Source organism: Molossus molossus, unplaced genomic scaffold (assembly GCF_014108415.1).
Source record: "Molossus molossus isolate mMolMol1 unplaced genomic scaffold, mMolMol1.p scaffold_m16_p_9, whole genome shotgun sequence".
Taxonomy (NCBI): domain Eukaryota; kingdom Metazoa; phylum Chordata; class Mammalia; order Chiroptera; family Molossidae; genus Molossus; species Molossus molossus.
In genome coordinates this window covers 61,693,081-61,705,785 of record NW_023425403.1, presented here as the reverse complement: position 1 = coordinate 61,705,785, position 12,705 = coordinate 61,693,081, and the positions used below count along the sequence as shown (strand labels likewise).

At 59.8% G+C, this 12,705-nt stretch overlaps 1 protein-coding gene across 1 annotated transcript; it reads left to right on the top strand.

Moving 5' to 3' along the window:
* The first annotated feature begins 212 nt into the window (after window positions 1-212).
* On the top strand, window positions 213-11,612 carry CUNH13orf46 (chromosome unknown C13orf46 homolog). The gene is made up of 8 exons (XM_036250608.1): window positions 213-402; window positions 3,815-3,866; window positions 4,436-4,625; window positions 4,715-4,762; window positions 6,078-6,125; window positions 7,441-7,508; window positions 11,221-11,301; window positions 11,443-11,612. Exons 1-7 carry the CDS (start codon window positions 213-215, stop codon window positions 11,285-11,287), a joined length of 663 nt encoding a protein of 220 aa, XP_036106501.1. The 3' UTR covers window positions 11,288-11,301; window positions 11,443-11,612.
* The last annotated feature ends 1,093 nt before the right edge of the window (window positions 11,613-12,705 follow it).

Genomic DNA, 12,705 nt, shown 5'->3' with positions numbered 1-12,705 from the left:
TGGAAGGAGGGGACCCCGCAGCCTGAGTGAAGGGCTGCTCCTGGTGACCTCTGCCCTCTGACCTTGCGTGATGTCACAGGGGACACTTAGCAACGGGGTCCCACCGAACACTCAGGCTGCTCCCCTGGAAGAGGTTGGAAGCCATGCCCTCTGTCTGAGGCCGTGCTTGAGAGCCAGGTCCCTCTTCTTCCCGAGCCCTGAGGGAGGAGAAGATGGAGAAGGAGGCCACCACCATGCTCCGGCGGCACCGGCCAGGCGCTGGGGCTCCTGCTCTGGGGGCGGCCGCTGGGCACCTCAAGGGAACCAGCGAGGGGGCTGAACTCCAGAGGAGCAGGAGCGTGGGCGGCTTACACCAGAAGGGGGACCCTCCGAGCTGCATCCAGAAGCTGTGCAAGGAGCTAGGTAGGGGCACAGCCCAACTCCCCCACCGAGAAGGTCAAGGTGGCGAGCGCCACACAGGTGTCCAGGCAACACGACCCACCTGGGCGCCAGTGAGGCCAGCTTGAGGGCCGGGCATCCCTGTGGGTGGCCGACTGGCAGGGGGTGAGGCCTCGGGGAGCCGGTGGGCCTGGGAAGCCAGCGGACACGGCGACGGCCACTACCTGGTGGGGGGGGCACCACAGGGAGCGGCTCGGGTTCCTGGGCATGCGTGGGCCCAGCCTCCGTCGGCATGGGAACCCCCGCACCTCCCGGCCTGGGTCGGCTGTGACCCCGTGGGGCCCTGCACCTTGTGCTCGCCCCGTTGGCTGTCAGGCTGTGAAGTGTGTAGGTTTAGACCTTCCGGGGTCTGTCTGCCACTCCGGGCTGTTTCCACGCCTGCCGAGCGAGGCCCTGGTGTGGGGAAGTGGGGGTGGGTCCCGAAACGCCCTGGTTTTTCCCTGGACCTGCACCTCGCACGTGCTCACACGGCCCTCCCGCCCGTGGGCCCCTCACGGCGCTTTCCCCGCAGCGGCGACCGGAGTCGGCTGGGGGACAGAGACTGGGACAGGGACTGGGACAGTCGTGGGCTGGGGCGCTGAGCCCGGTTCTCCGGGGGGTCCTGCCCGTAGGGCCCTTTCGTGAGGTGGTTGGTAGGCTGCAGAAACGGAGCCCTGGAGGGAACTGCAGCCTGTTCGAGCCCTGGGGCCATTTTAGGGGAAGGGTGTGCACATTTGTTCTCCTCTGGTGTACAATCTGAACGTGTCTGCTCCTGTGCCTCCCGCCCGCCCAGGCTCTGAGTCCCTTCCCCACTTTCTCAGCCTCGCTCAGGAAGAGCGAAGTTTCCCAAAGAACAAATCAATCTACAGCTGCTTAGGAAACATTGCAAGTGGACACAGAGGGCCTGTCTCAAGTCCTGCTGGCCTTGAGGGCTGGCAGGAAGGCCTCTGTGTGGTGCCTGGTCCCCACTCCCGCAGCCCAGGCCGGTGTGCTGTATGGGGGGGCTCCGCGTCCCCGGGAGCTCCAGAGCCTGAGGACACAGGTGGCCTCGGGCCTCGCTCCAGGGAGGCAGCCCCAGGCCTTGTCCACCTCTCTCCACGATTGCTTTCTTCCAGCCAGATACATGACAGGAAGAGGCAGGATCCGGAGCTCTGCCTGGGACAGCCCGTGCCGTCTAGAGCAGGCACACGGGCCGCTGGCCGCTGACGTTCTCCAAAAGCAGCCAGTGTTCCAATCCCCCCTGGAAAACGCCGACGTGGTCCCCTGGTGTGCGGTTGAGGCCGGGCTGCTCCTTTTCCCCCTGGGGGATGTCTTCCGAGCCACAGTAGTTCCCCCCTATCTGCGGAGGGTGCGCTCCAAGCCCCTGGGATGCCTGAGACCACGGACGGTGTCGAGCCCCGTAGACATTGTTTCTCCCAGACGTACTCACTGTGTTCTTAGCGGAAGCACTTCACGCCTTCTCTGTGGCTCACCCGACTGCAGCACCACCGCTCTTGTGCTTCGGGGCCACCGCGAAGCAAGATGAGAGTTACTCACGGGCGCGGAGATGCCTCAGCGGCGGGTCTGGTCACCAGGGCGCCAAGCGACCAGCTGGCGGCAGTACACGCAGCGTGGCTGCACCGCACGAAAGGGTGGTCATGTCCCGGGCAGGGTGGACCAGGACAGCGAGAGATTCCCTCGCTATGCGGAATGGCACACCGTTCAAAGTGTGTCAGTTGTTTATTTCCGGCATTTTCCATTTAATATTTTCAGACGCTAGTTGCCCTGGGAACTGAACCTGTGTATAAGTGGGGACCCTGTACCAAGTTCTAAAATATTCTCTGAGGACACAGGAGTCCCACCCCCTCCCTCGAATCCGCACCCTTGGCCTTCGGGCTTTTTGTCCCTGGTGGGCCAGTGTCTGCCTGGGGAAGCTCAGCCACCCCCCCCCCTGCAGACGTCCCGGCGCCGGTGTGGGCACTGCAGGTGAGGAGCGTGAAGAGGACCAGTTCTTCTGCAGGAGTCCAGTTGGAGACAAAGAAAATGCCCAGTGGCTCAGCCAAGGCCACAGGTGCTGAGTCCCGGCCTGACGCAAAGCTGCCTCCAGGGCAGGTCGCTGAGCACCGAGCAGGGTGGCCAGTCCCCGTGGAGGGCGCGTTGGAGGAGGCAGGGGTGCAGGGAGAGGCTCCAGGGCAGGAACCACATGCGGGACGCAGGGACCAGCGCGATCCCACTGCCTGGAGAGGCAGAAGCGGGCCCCTCCGGGGAACCAGGCCGTCGGCGCCTCTGTCGGCCGTTGTCCCAGCCCCGAGGCCTGTGATCAGAAACAACACTGGACGGAAGGCCTGGAGCAGCGGCTCCAACAACCAAGTTCTGGAAGGAAATTCTCCAAGACAGGAGCTGCTCGGAGGTGCCCTGCCAGGTCTTCCATCAAAATATTGCTTCAAGTTTGGAACTTGCGCCAGGCTGAGCTTGCCTCTGGGGCCCCTGGGGGTGTTGGGGGTGGGGAAGAGCAGCTCCTGCGGGGAGCTGGTCACCTGTCATCCCGAGCTCAGATGTGACGGCCCAGAACAGAACCTCGAGGGCCCTGGGAGGCTCTCTCTCCCTAGAGGGCGCAGGGAGCCGCCCTCCTGCATGACTGCTGGAGGCCCTCCTGGTCCACACGCTCCTGGAGGCGAGAAGTCTCTGAGCTCAGTGGAAACAGTTCAGAGGTCCTTGCTCTGGTCCTGCCAACGTCGCCAAAAGGCATTTTACCTTAATTATGTAACGACTGCTATTGACATGAGCCCAAGGCTGAAGGAACAGCTCCCTGGGTGCCAGGCCCTGAACTACTGATGCACTGCTCTCTCTCACCTGGACACACATCCTTGCCAACGGGGCATCGGTGGGCACTTTCCTTGTACAAATGACACACTAAAGCCCCTGGCCGTGCCCTTCAGAGGAGGAACAGTGAGGAGAGGGGTGTCCTGGACAAGCCCTGGCGGCTCAGGTCCCACTTCCTGGGCCTGCATCGCCCTCCCCAGGGGACAGGCCTGCCCCGGGGGTCCCCACCCCTCCCTCCACTTCGCTGCTTCCAGCCCAGTGCGCTGCGACCAGGACGATTTCACAGGGTCCCCCTGGGTCTTGCACATTTATTGCAAAGGCGATGCCTGAAGCTTGACCCGAGCTCTGGACTGACGGAGTGGACGGGGCCTTTTGGGGGCAGGGAATCGGGAGACAACCTGTCAGGATCAAGACTGAGAATTGCTTTAGTCAAAACCATTAGTCATCAGGCTGACTCTGAGCACTGCAGGGTGCCTGGCACCCAACACCTGTGGGACATCTCTGTCCTCGTAGGGCTGAGCGGTGGGGCCCGGCCAGCCGCACGCCCGCCCCACAGGACGGAGTGTTCTGACAGACCCTGCTCCTTCCTCCTCAGAGTCTGAAGATCAGGGAAAGGACCTGAAAAGCGATGCCAAAGACATCATCTGGTAAGCGGGCTTTGTCCGGCAGGGGTGGTTTTCTAGCGACATGGAGGGCACAGGGGACGGACTGTGGGGGTGGGAAGTGGGCCAGCATCAAGGTGGAGACTTGGAGACCCTGAAGGAGGGGCTCAGATGGGAGGGTCTGAGACAGGAGGAACCAAAGTGGTTCTGAAGGCTGCAAGCCCCCCCCCCTTACGCCCACTCCCCGAGGCGGTCCCTGGAGCTGTGCCATGGCCCTGGAGTCTTGGAGCTGGCTCCTGTCTCAGAAAGGGGGGGGTTGTCATTCCAGACCACTGGGGTGCCTGGGCCTTGCGTTGGGGAAGGTCTGGATGTGCAGCGGAGCAGACAGGAGCAGTCTGGGCAGCACAGCCCCATCCCCAGAGCCGCTGCACATGGCTGCCTTCTCTTCCCCGCTCCCATGTGTCCTCCCACCCACCTCCCGCCCTCAGGCCCCTCTCTGCCTGCGTGTCCAGGCTGGAGCTGCCCCCGGAGCTGCCCGATGCCCCAGAGGGAGAAAGGTGTCATCTTGAAGCTGTATCTCCGTGACACCGAAACCCTTCTTTCTACTTCTACAGTCAGGCAAACCCAGAGGAAGAGAAGCAGAAGAACCAGGACGCCCTTGGGAAGCTGGACCAGGAGAGTGGGAAGCTGGACCAGGAGAGTGGGAAGCTGGACCACGAGAGTGAGAAGAGCAACTCAGAGGCCAGTGACCAAGAGGAGCATGAAGGAGATGGGAGCACAGACCAATGCATCCAGGAGGCCAAGGTCAGGCCGTGGTCCTTGAGCATCTGTGTGCTGCTGTTCTCTTCGGTCAGGGCCCTGCCTTTATTTACCTGCTTGGTGTCTTCTTACAGGAACAGGAGGTGGAGTCCACAAAGCTGGAAGACCTTCTGGAAAAAGAGGCAAGAACTCTTTAATCTGGTGACAGGTCCGATGGAGAGGCTTAGCAGGCATAGTCCTGTTGGACCACGAGTGCACTGTGGACATGTGGTCCCGAGTCATCTTGGTGGGACCGTGGTATAGGCTGGGCCAAGGCTTACCTGACCCCCAGAGATCCTTCCAGGTCGACTGTGCTCTTGGCCCCATGTGGGGCATCCTAACCCCAAGCAGTGCAGCGGCTCAAGGCATGTGGGTCCCTGATAGGAGTCAACGCTCAGCTTGATCTTGGCCCAGGGAAGCACCCCCAAGTCCCAGGCCCTGATGCATTGCTCACAGACATGTCAGCGCTACAGTAAGAACTGGCACAGGGCACTTTCTGAGGGGAGGTGGCTGTTGTTCTCCTTCCCGATCCACGTGGTAGGGAATGGAGAGGTAGCTGGATGTGCTTTACTAGGATTTATAACAGGTGGTCCCTGGTGTGATCCCCGCGGTTCTGGGGAGTCCTTCACCCACCCCAAATGCTTCCCTTGGTGTTGATTAAAGTGCTGCCATTGGAAACACATTCTGAACTGAGCCAAGGTGACCAATGAGAGACCTTGGGCAGCAACACCCGAGCTGCCTGGGCTTTCACATCTCAGTGCGAGTCTTTTTATTTATTTGATCCTCACCGAAGATATTTTTACATTAATCTTCAGATAGAGATTGAGGGAGAGGGGGAGGAAGAGAGAGAGAGAAACATCAGTTCGAGAGAGACACATCGATTGGCTGCCACCCACACAGCCCCAACTGGGGCCAGGGATGAACCACAACTGAGGTATGTGCCCTTGGCCGGAATCGAACCCAGGGCTCGTTGGTCCGTGGGCGACACTCTTACTGCTGAGCCATACCAGCCAGGGCTCAGTGCGAGTCTTTATAACCTGGTAAAGTGGGGTCCCAGGGAGATTTGTGGAGGCAGAGTGGGAGGTGCTTCCCGACTGAGCAGGTCTGGGGTGGGCTTGGAGGACTGCCCCAGATCTGGACATCGCCTGTCCCCAGAGGCCCTGAGTCTGAGGGTGAAGGTGGGAGAAACCCTCTGGGGTCTCAGGAACCTGATGGGAGGTGCAGGGAGAGGTGGGGAGGCCACACTCCTCCCGGAGGAGGGGCGCCTTGCCGTCCACTCTGCCAGCAGCTCCACCCAGCGTCTCGGGACGCCCACCGCGCACTGCCAGTTTCTGGCGGACCCAGTGTGATCACTCAACCCTTGGCTGCCTCGGGGCAGGAGCCCACTGCACCTCCAGGGAGTCTACCCCTCTCTAGCTCACCCAAGCCTGTCACCATGTCTCTGGTTTTCATTCACAGAAACCATCTATGTTTGTGGAGATTGACCTGGGAGACCATGCTGAAGAGGTAAAAACCGTCACATGACAAAGCCAAACCACCCAGCAGGAAATGTTTGTGCTCAGGGCCTGTAGGCTTTTCCAGGGAAGGTGCCCCATGCGTGTGTGTTGGAGACTGAGGCAGAGACAGGAACAACAGCATCAAGAGAGCTCCAGGGTGCTGAGGATTGGCCCTCTCCTCTTTCTCCTCTCCTCTCACGCTAACCTGCATGCATTCCAACACCATCAGAGACTCTAGGGCCTGGATCAACCCTTGGGGTGCCCATGGGCCTAGGAACCACTTGTGGAATCATGGTGGGGTGTTAGAAAGGGCACAGGCTTAGGAACTAGGAGACCTGGCCTCTACATTCAGCTCTACAAGTCACCATACCTGTCTGTGCCTCAGCTGTCTCATATGTAAAATCAGAATCTTAGTAGTACCCACACCCCAGGGTTGTTCTGTAATATCCAGGAAACCACAGTATTAGGTATCATCACCACCAGCAGCAGCAGCAGCAACAGCACCACAATCATCACTATCGTCACCATCACCATCACCATCATCATCACCACCGTCATTACATCATCACTATCAGCATCAGCATCACCACCATCACCATCATCATCACCATCAGCATCAGCATCACCACCATCACCATCACCATCACCATCATCATCACAACCATCATCACCATCACCATCATTCCAACCATCATCACCATCATCATCATCATCACCATCACCATCACCATCACCATCACCACCATCAGCAGCAGCAGCAGCAGCAGCAGCAGCAGCAGCAGCAGCAGCAGCAGCATTAGCATCATCATTATCACCATTGTCACATCATTGTTTTCTGTAAAGAGAAGTCATTGACCCAATGGCCTCTCTGGGATATCTTTCTCCATTTTTCTGCTGTAGTGGGCAGTCAACCTTTTAGACGTTTCTTGTCTTGGCAACGTTAAGCTCCTGTCTTGGGGTCATTGCAGCTTTTACCTCTCTGCCCTCTGAACGTGCTGTACAGTGAAAAGAGCTGATTATTCACTCCTGGGGGCACCACAGGTTCTAAGGACTCAGGAGGGTCAGCCTGTGGCAGAGTTGGGACTAAGGGCCCACATCTCCTGGTCTACAGTCCAGAGGTCGTGATCACCCATATCCAGGGCACAGTTCCTTGGTCAGGGTCCCTTTATTAGAAATTCCCACTTGACGGTGCTCAGTCTTGTGGGTGGGTGCTCGGGCCAGTGCAGTCTTTGTGTCCCCATCTGGCCCAGCCTGCCCAGCCTGGTGCCTGAGGTTGACTCCCTCCCCCACTCCATCCCCTCAAGTGCTTCTGCCACTTCCCACAGGTGGTCCCATGTGCCAGGAGAGGAGAAATGCATTCCCAGATGGACATGGGGGATTTGTCAGAAGACGAGTGAGTAATGGGTTCGTGCTCGGGAGGTGGAGAGACTGTTCCTCTACCACGGTTTCTGGGGGACCCACTGCGCTGCCCTCTTCCCTCGATGCACGCAAACACCTAAGCATTTACCAAGGCTGCAGGGGCTGAGAGACGGGCCACAGGGCGTCTAACCACCTACGGGATCCGGCACAACCTTTGCTTTGAGTCCCACCTCACTCCATAGCCGGCCTCTCCCCATCCCACCAAGCAACAAAAGGGCCAGAATACGGGGGAGGGAAAGGAGGGAAGAGGAGAAGGTAAGAGTGCACTGGCTCCCCATGGGTCGTGTCAGCTTGTTAGTTTGGGGGTTCGGCTGCAAAGGTCATGCACCTCAGTCCTGCAGGCAGTGGAGGTGGAGATTCAATCTACACTGCTGGGGAGGAGATTGTGTGGGGCCGTCAAAGCCCCACCACTTCCTGAGGCGGTAGAGGGTCCCGGAGAAGGTGAGGGTCCCGGAGAAGGTAGAGGGTCCCGGAGAAGGTGAGGGTCCCGGAGAAGGTAGAGGGTCCCGGAGAAGGCGAGGGTCCCGGAGAAGGCGAGGGTCCCGGAGAAGGTAGAGGGTCCCGGAGAAGGTAGAGGGTCCCGGAGAAGGCGAGGGTCCTGGAGAAGGCGAGGGTCCCGGAGAAGGTAGAGGGTCCCGGAGAAGGTAGAGGGTCCCGGAGAAGGTGAGGGTCCCGGAGAAGGTAGAGGGTCCCGGAGAAGGTAGAGGGTCCCGGAGAAGATAGAGGGTCCCGGAGAAGGTAGAGGGTCCCGGAGAAGGTAGAGGGTCCCGGAGAAGGTCGAGGGTCCCGGAGAAGGCGAGGGTCCCGGAGAAGGCGAGGGTCCCGGAGAAGGTAGAGGGTCCCGGAGAAGGTAGAGGGTCCCGGAGAAGGCGAGGGTCCCGGAGAAGGTAGAGGGTCCCGGAGAAGGTAGAGGGTCCCGGAGAAGGTAGAGGGTCCCGGAGAAGGCGAGGGTCCCGGAGAAGGTAGAGGGTCCCGGAGAAGGCGAGGGTCCCGGAGAAGGTAGAGGGTCCCGGAGAAGGTAGAGGGTCCCGGAGAAGAGAGGGTCCCGGAGAAGGCGAGGGTCCCGGAGAAGGTAGAGGGTCCCGGAGAAGGTAGAGGGTCCCGGAGAAGGTGAGGGTCCCGGAGAAGGCGAGGGTCCCGGAGAAGGTAGAGGGTCCCGGAGAAGGCGAGGGTCCCGGAGAAGGCGAGGGTCCCGGAGAAGGTGAGGGTCCCGGAGAAGGTAGAGGGTCCCGGAGAAGGTAGAGGGTCCCGGAGAAGGAGAGGGTCCCGGAGAAGGTAGAGGGTCCCGGAGAAGGTAGAGGTCCCGGAGAAGGCGAGGTCCCGGAGAAGGTAGAGGGTCCCGGAGAAGGTAGAGGGTCCCGGAGAAGGTCGAGGATCCCGGAGAAGGTAGAGGGTCCGGAGAAGGTAGAGGTCCCGGAGGAAGGTGAGGGTCCCGGAGAAGGTAGAGGGTCCCGGAGAAGGCGAGGGTCCCGGAGAAGGTAGAGGGTCCCGGAGAAGGTAGAGGGTCCCGGAGAAGGTAGAGGGTCCCGGAGAAGGTGAGGGTCCCGGAGAAGGTCGAGGGTCCGGAGAAGGTTAGAGGGTCCCGGAGAAGGTAGAGGGTCCCGGAGAAGGCTGAGGGTCCCGGAGAAGGTAGAGGGTCCGGGAGAAGGTGAGGGTCCCGGAGAAGGTAGAGGGTCCCGGAGAAGGCGAGGGTCCCGGAGAAGGTAGAGGGTCCCGGAGAAGGCTAGGGTCCCGGAGAAGGTAGAGGGTCCCGGAGAAGGCTAGGGTCCCGGAGAAGGTAGAGGGTCCCGGAGAAGGCGAGGGTCCCGGAGAAGGTAGAGGGTCCCGGAGAAGGCTAGGGTCCCGGAGAAGGCTAGGGTCCCGGAGAAGGTAGAGGGTCCCGGAGAAGGTAGAGGGTCCCGGAGAAGGCGAGGGTCCCGGAGAAGGCGAGGGTCCCGGAGAAGGTAGAGGGTCCCGGAGAAGGCGAGGGTCCCGGAGAAGGCTAGGGTCCCGGAGAAGGTAGAGGGTCCCGGAGAAGGTAGAGGGTTCCGGAGAAGGCGAGGGTCCCGGAGAAGGCGAGGGTCCCGGAGAAGGTGAGGGTCCCGGAGAAGGCGAGGTACTTACTCCTAGGCCACCCCAGGTCCCTCGGACCTGTTTTGTTTTAAACAACAGAGAAAAACACAAGGAAGAAAATAGCAACTTATTCAACATCTCACCTCTCAGAATTAACAACTATATTAATACCTTGGTTTAATTATTTGCACATCTTTAAAAGAAAAAATTCTCTATTTGCTTCGTCAAATGGATACACGGTCATTTTAAATAACTTAAGTGAGGTGGCCGAGCGCAGCCAAGAGGAAAGGCTGGAATCGCCCAAGTTCCGCCCCAGAAGCAGCGAGGACCACAGGCGGGCCGAGTTAAAACGTAGTTTCGAAATAACGGGGGGGGGGGGGGGACCCGGGGCGCACAGACGGGCCGGTGGAAACGGGCCTTCCGTGGGTGCCGCCTTCCTGGGTTCCTGGGTCTCCAGCTCTGACAGTTCATAGCGTGACAGCCCTTTGCTTACTTGGCCCCCGTTGTTGCCACTCACCCTGCCCCCCAGATCCGTGTGTATGGGGAGAGTGTCTGTGAGCAAGTCCTATTCCATCTTCACTCAGAAGATCTGACTCCTCTGATCTCGACGCCCACAGCCGGTTGTGTCGGCTTTCGCGTGGAAGAACGAGATGGTCCTGTCACACTCTCAAATCCAGGCTTAAACTAAGTAGTCTTTCCCTGAGCACACCTTTATTTTCCTCCTTGTTTCCAAATGGACGTGGTGATGAACTCAGCCATACCAGACGCAGCTTGGCAGCTTTATTTTCTGCCCCAAAGGCTGGACAATCCCTGGTCCACCTCCCTGGCCTCTTGGACTCAGCCCATCGCCCCTAGGACTCAGCTTCCCGAAAACCTGTGAGACAGGCCAGCACTCAAACCCAAGCCAGGGCCACTGGAGGCCTCTAGGCCAGGGGGACGGGGTCTGCCGTGGGCCCCCGGGGGCCAGGCCTGGACACTTGCTGGGCGGAGTCACCTTCTTGTCCTGCTGCCCAGCTGACCTACAGTCTCAGTTTCCCTCAGAGCGAAGGCTTCCCATCCAGCCCTCCCCCTCGGGTCACTCCGGTGGTGGCGTCAGGTACCCATGTGCCAGCAGCCCAGCAGCCCAGTGGGACGTGCTGGCACCGAGCCGTGGTGATCCCTGCCCAGGAACAGGGGCCGCCGTCTCATCCCCCAGGCAGACTTGGCTGGAGGTGGGAACCCTGGCGACCACCCCACCGGGATGAGCACAGGCCGGGTTGCTCTGGAAGTGTGCTGGGCTGGATGTGGGAACCGTCCCCTGTGACACTGGGCTCAGCCTCTCATGTCCACGGGTCTCTTCTGACTCAGGCCTTGCAGGACAGAGGACAAAAAACGCGGTGTGGGCTGGGGAAACGGGCGTCAGTGGGAGGGCGAGCCTGGCTCTGCGCTGGAGCCCGGTTTTGTGCACATGGCCCTGAAGCTACAAAACTGTGGCTCCCCGGGATTCGAGTAGTGGGGTGCAGCAGAGGTTGGACAGAACCCTGTGGCACACGTTTGGGGCTGAAGGGGTGCTGCATGGGCCCGGGCTCCACTCCAGGCACCTGTGGCCCCCTGGCCTGCCTCTGTCTCACCACCTCCCTCCTCTGGGCCTCCAGGGCCAGGACCAGCTGGTTGTGCTGCATTCCGTACTCCACCAGAAAGAAGGTGAAGGAGAGCGCGTAGCAGGCCTGGGCAAGGTAATTTGCACACAGTGAAAGCCGGGCTGAGCTGGGGCAGCCTGGGAGATAGGAAGTCAAATAGAGGGGGCTATGTTGCCTGCCAGACCTCCCCCCAGCTTCCTTGGTCCCCCTCAAGACAAACCCCTTCTTTCTGGACAGTGAGCGAGGGTCTCCACTCTGTCCCCCGGGGTCAGCCAGGAGATGCAGAGGGATGCGAACAAGCAGCCCTGAGAGACGCCACGCACGCCTGTTCCATGGGCACCAGCGACCTGTGCATGAATCACTGACCCCTGGGTGAGCCATGATGCCATCTTTTAAAAAGACACAATAAAGAGTGAACAAAGATGCCTTCCCTGTTCCTCTGCTCTCGTCAGATCCCTGTTCCTTTCTTCTGTGCATCTCGTGCCACGAAATGTAGATGGGGAAGGGAAGCGGCTCAGGGACAGACTGCAAGACAGCTGACCTTTCCAGGTCATAGGTACACGACCGTGCGGATCCTAGGAAATCCCATAAGCACAGTCAGACCCCCACAGGCCTGGAGTGGCTCTGCTGTCCAGGATGGCCCACAAAGTCAGTTCCAGATCACCTGGGGGTCCTGCCCTAACAGAATTCTGGGAGCCCAAAGGGGGGCTGGGCATTGTTCCCTGTGGTCCCAGGAGCTCAGCTTAACCAGGAGCGAAGCATCCTTGCAGGTGCATGCAAGAGGTTTTGTGCCACATCTCTCAGGCCTTTATTGGGAGCCAGGAGGGCCACACAGAAATCCAGGCACAGGGAGAGGCTGCCTGCGGGGGAGGGGATGGGCAGGAGCAGAGGGCCACGCAGAGGAAGACATTACCAGGGGCTTTGGAGTCCTTTGTGCAACCGCTGCATTTCAGCTGCAGGTCAAGAAGGTGAATGTGCACAATTCCATGGGATTCAGCTTAAGGAGAACTGTAGGCCAGCCGCCTCCTGTAAGACGTCCCACTAGTCTGTACTCAGCACACACAACTGGTCACTCACATGCAAACACATGTACACTTGCATACACGTGCACAGACACCAACATGCCGTGTTCACACACACCACATGTGCACAGCTGCATACACATGTGCATGCACCACACACATACACACATGCACACCTCACGTGTGGGCACGTGTACATGCACAGACACACACAGTGCACAGGCACACACGACTCTGCAGGAGGGCGTGGGCAGGTGATGAACAGCATCTCTGAGAACGAGGACTATCTGGGCCCAGAGGTCAGAGGACACAGGTGAAACCCTCAAACACCCACCATGTAGGGGACACATGTCCATCGCCTCAGTTCTTCCCTGCTGTGACCACTGTCCAGATGAGAACAGGGAGGTTCAGAGACAGCTGAGGTCCTGCCCTAGAAATGAGCTTTCCTGGGCAGGGTGTGGAGCTGCAGCCACACTGA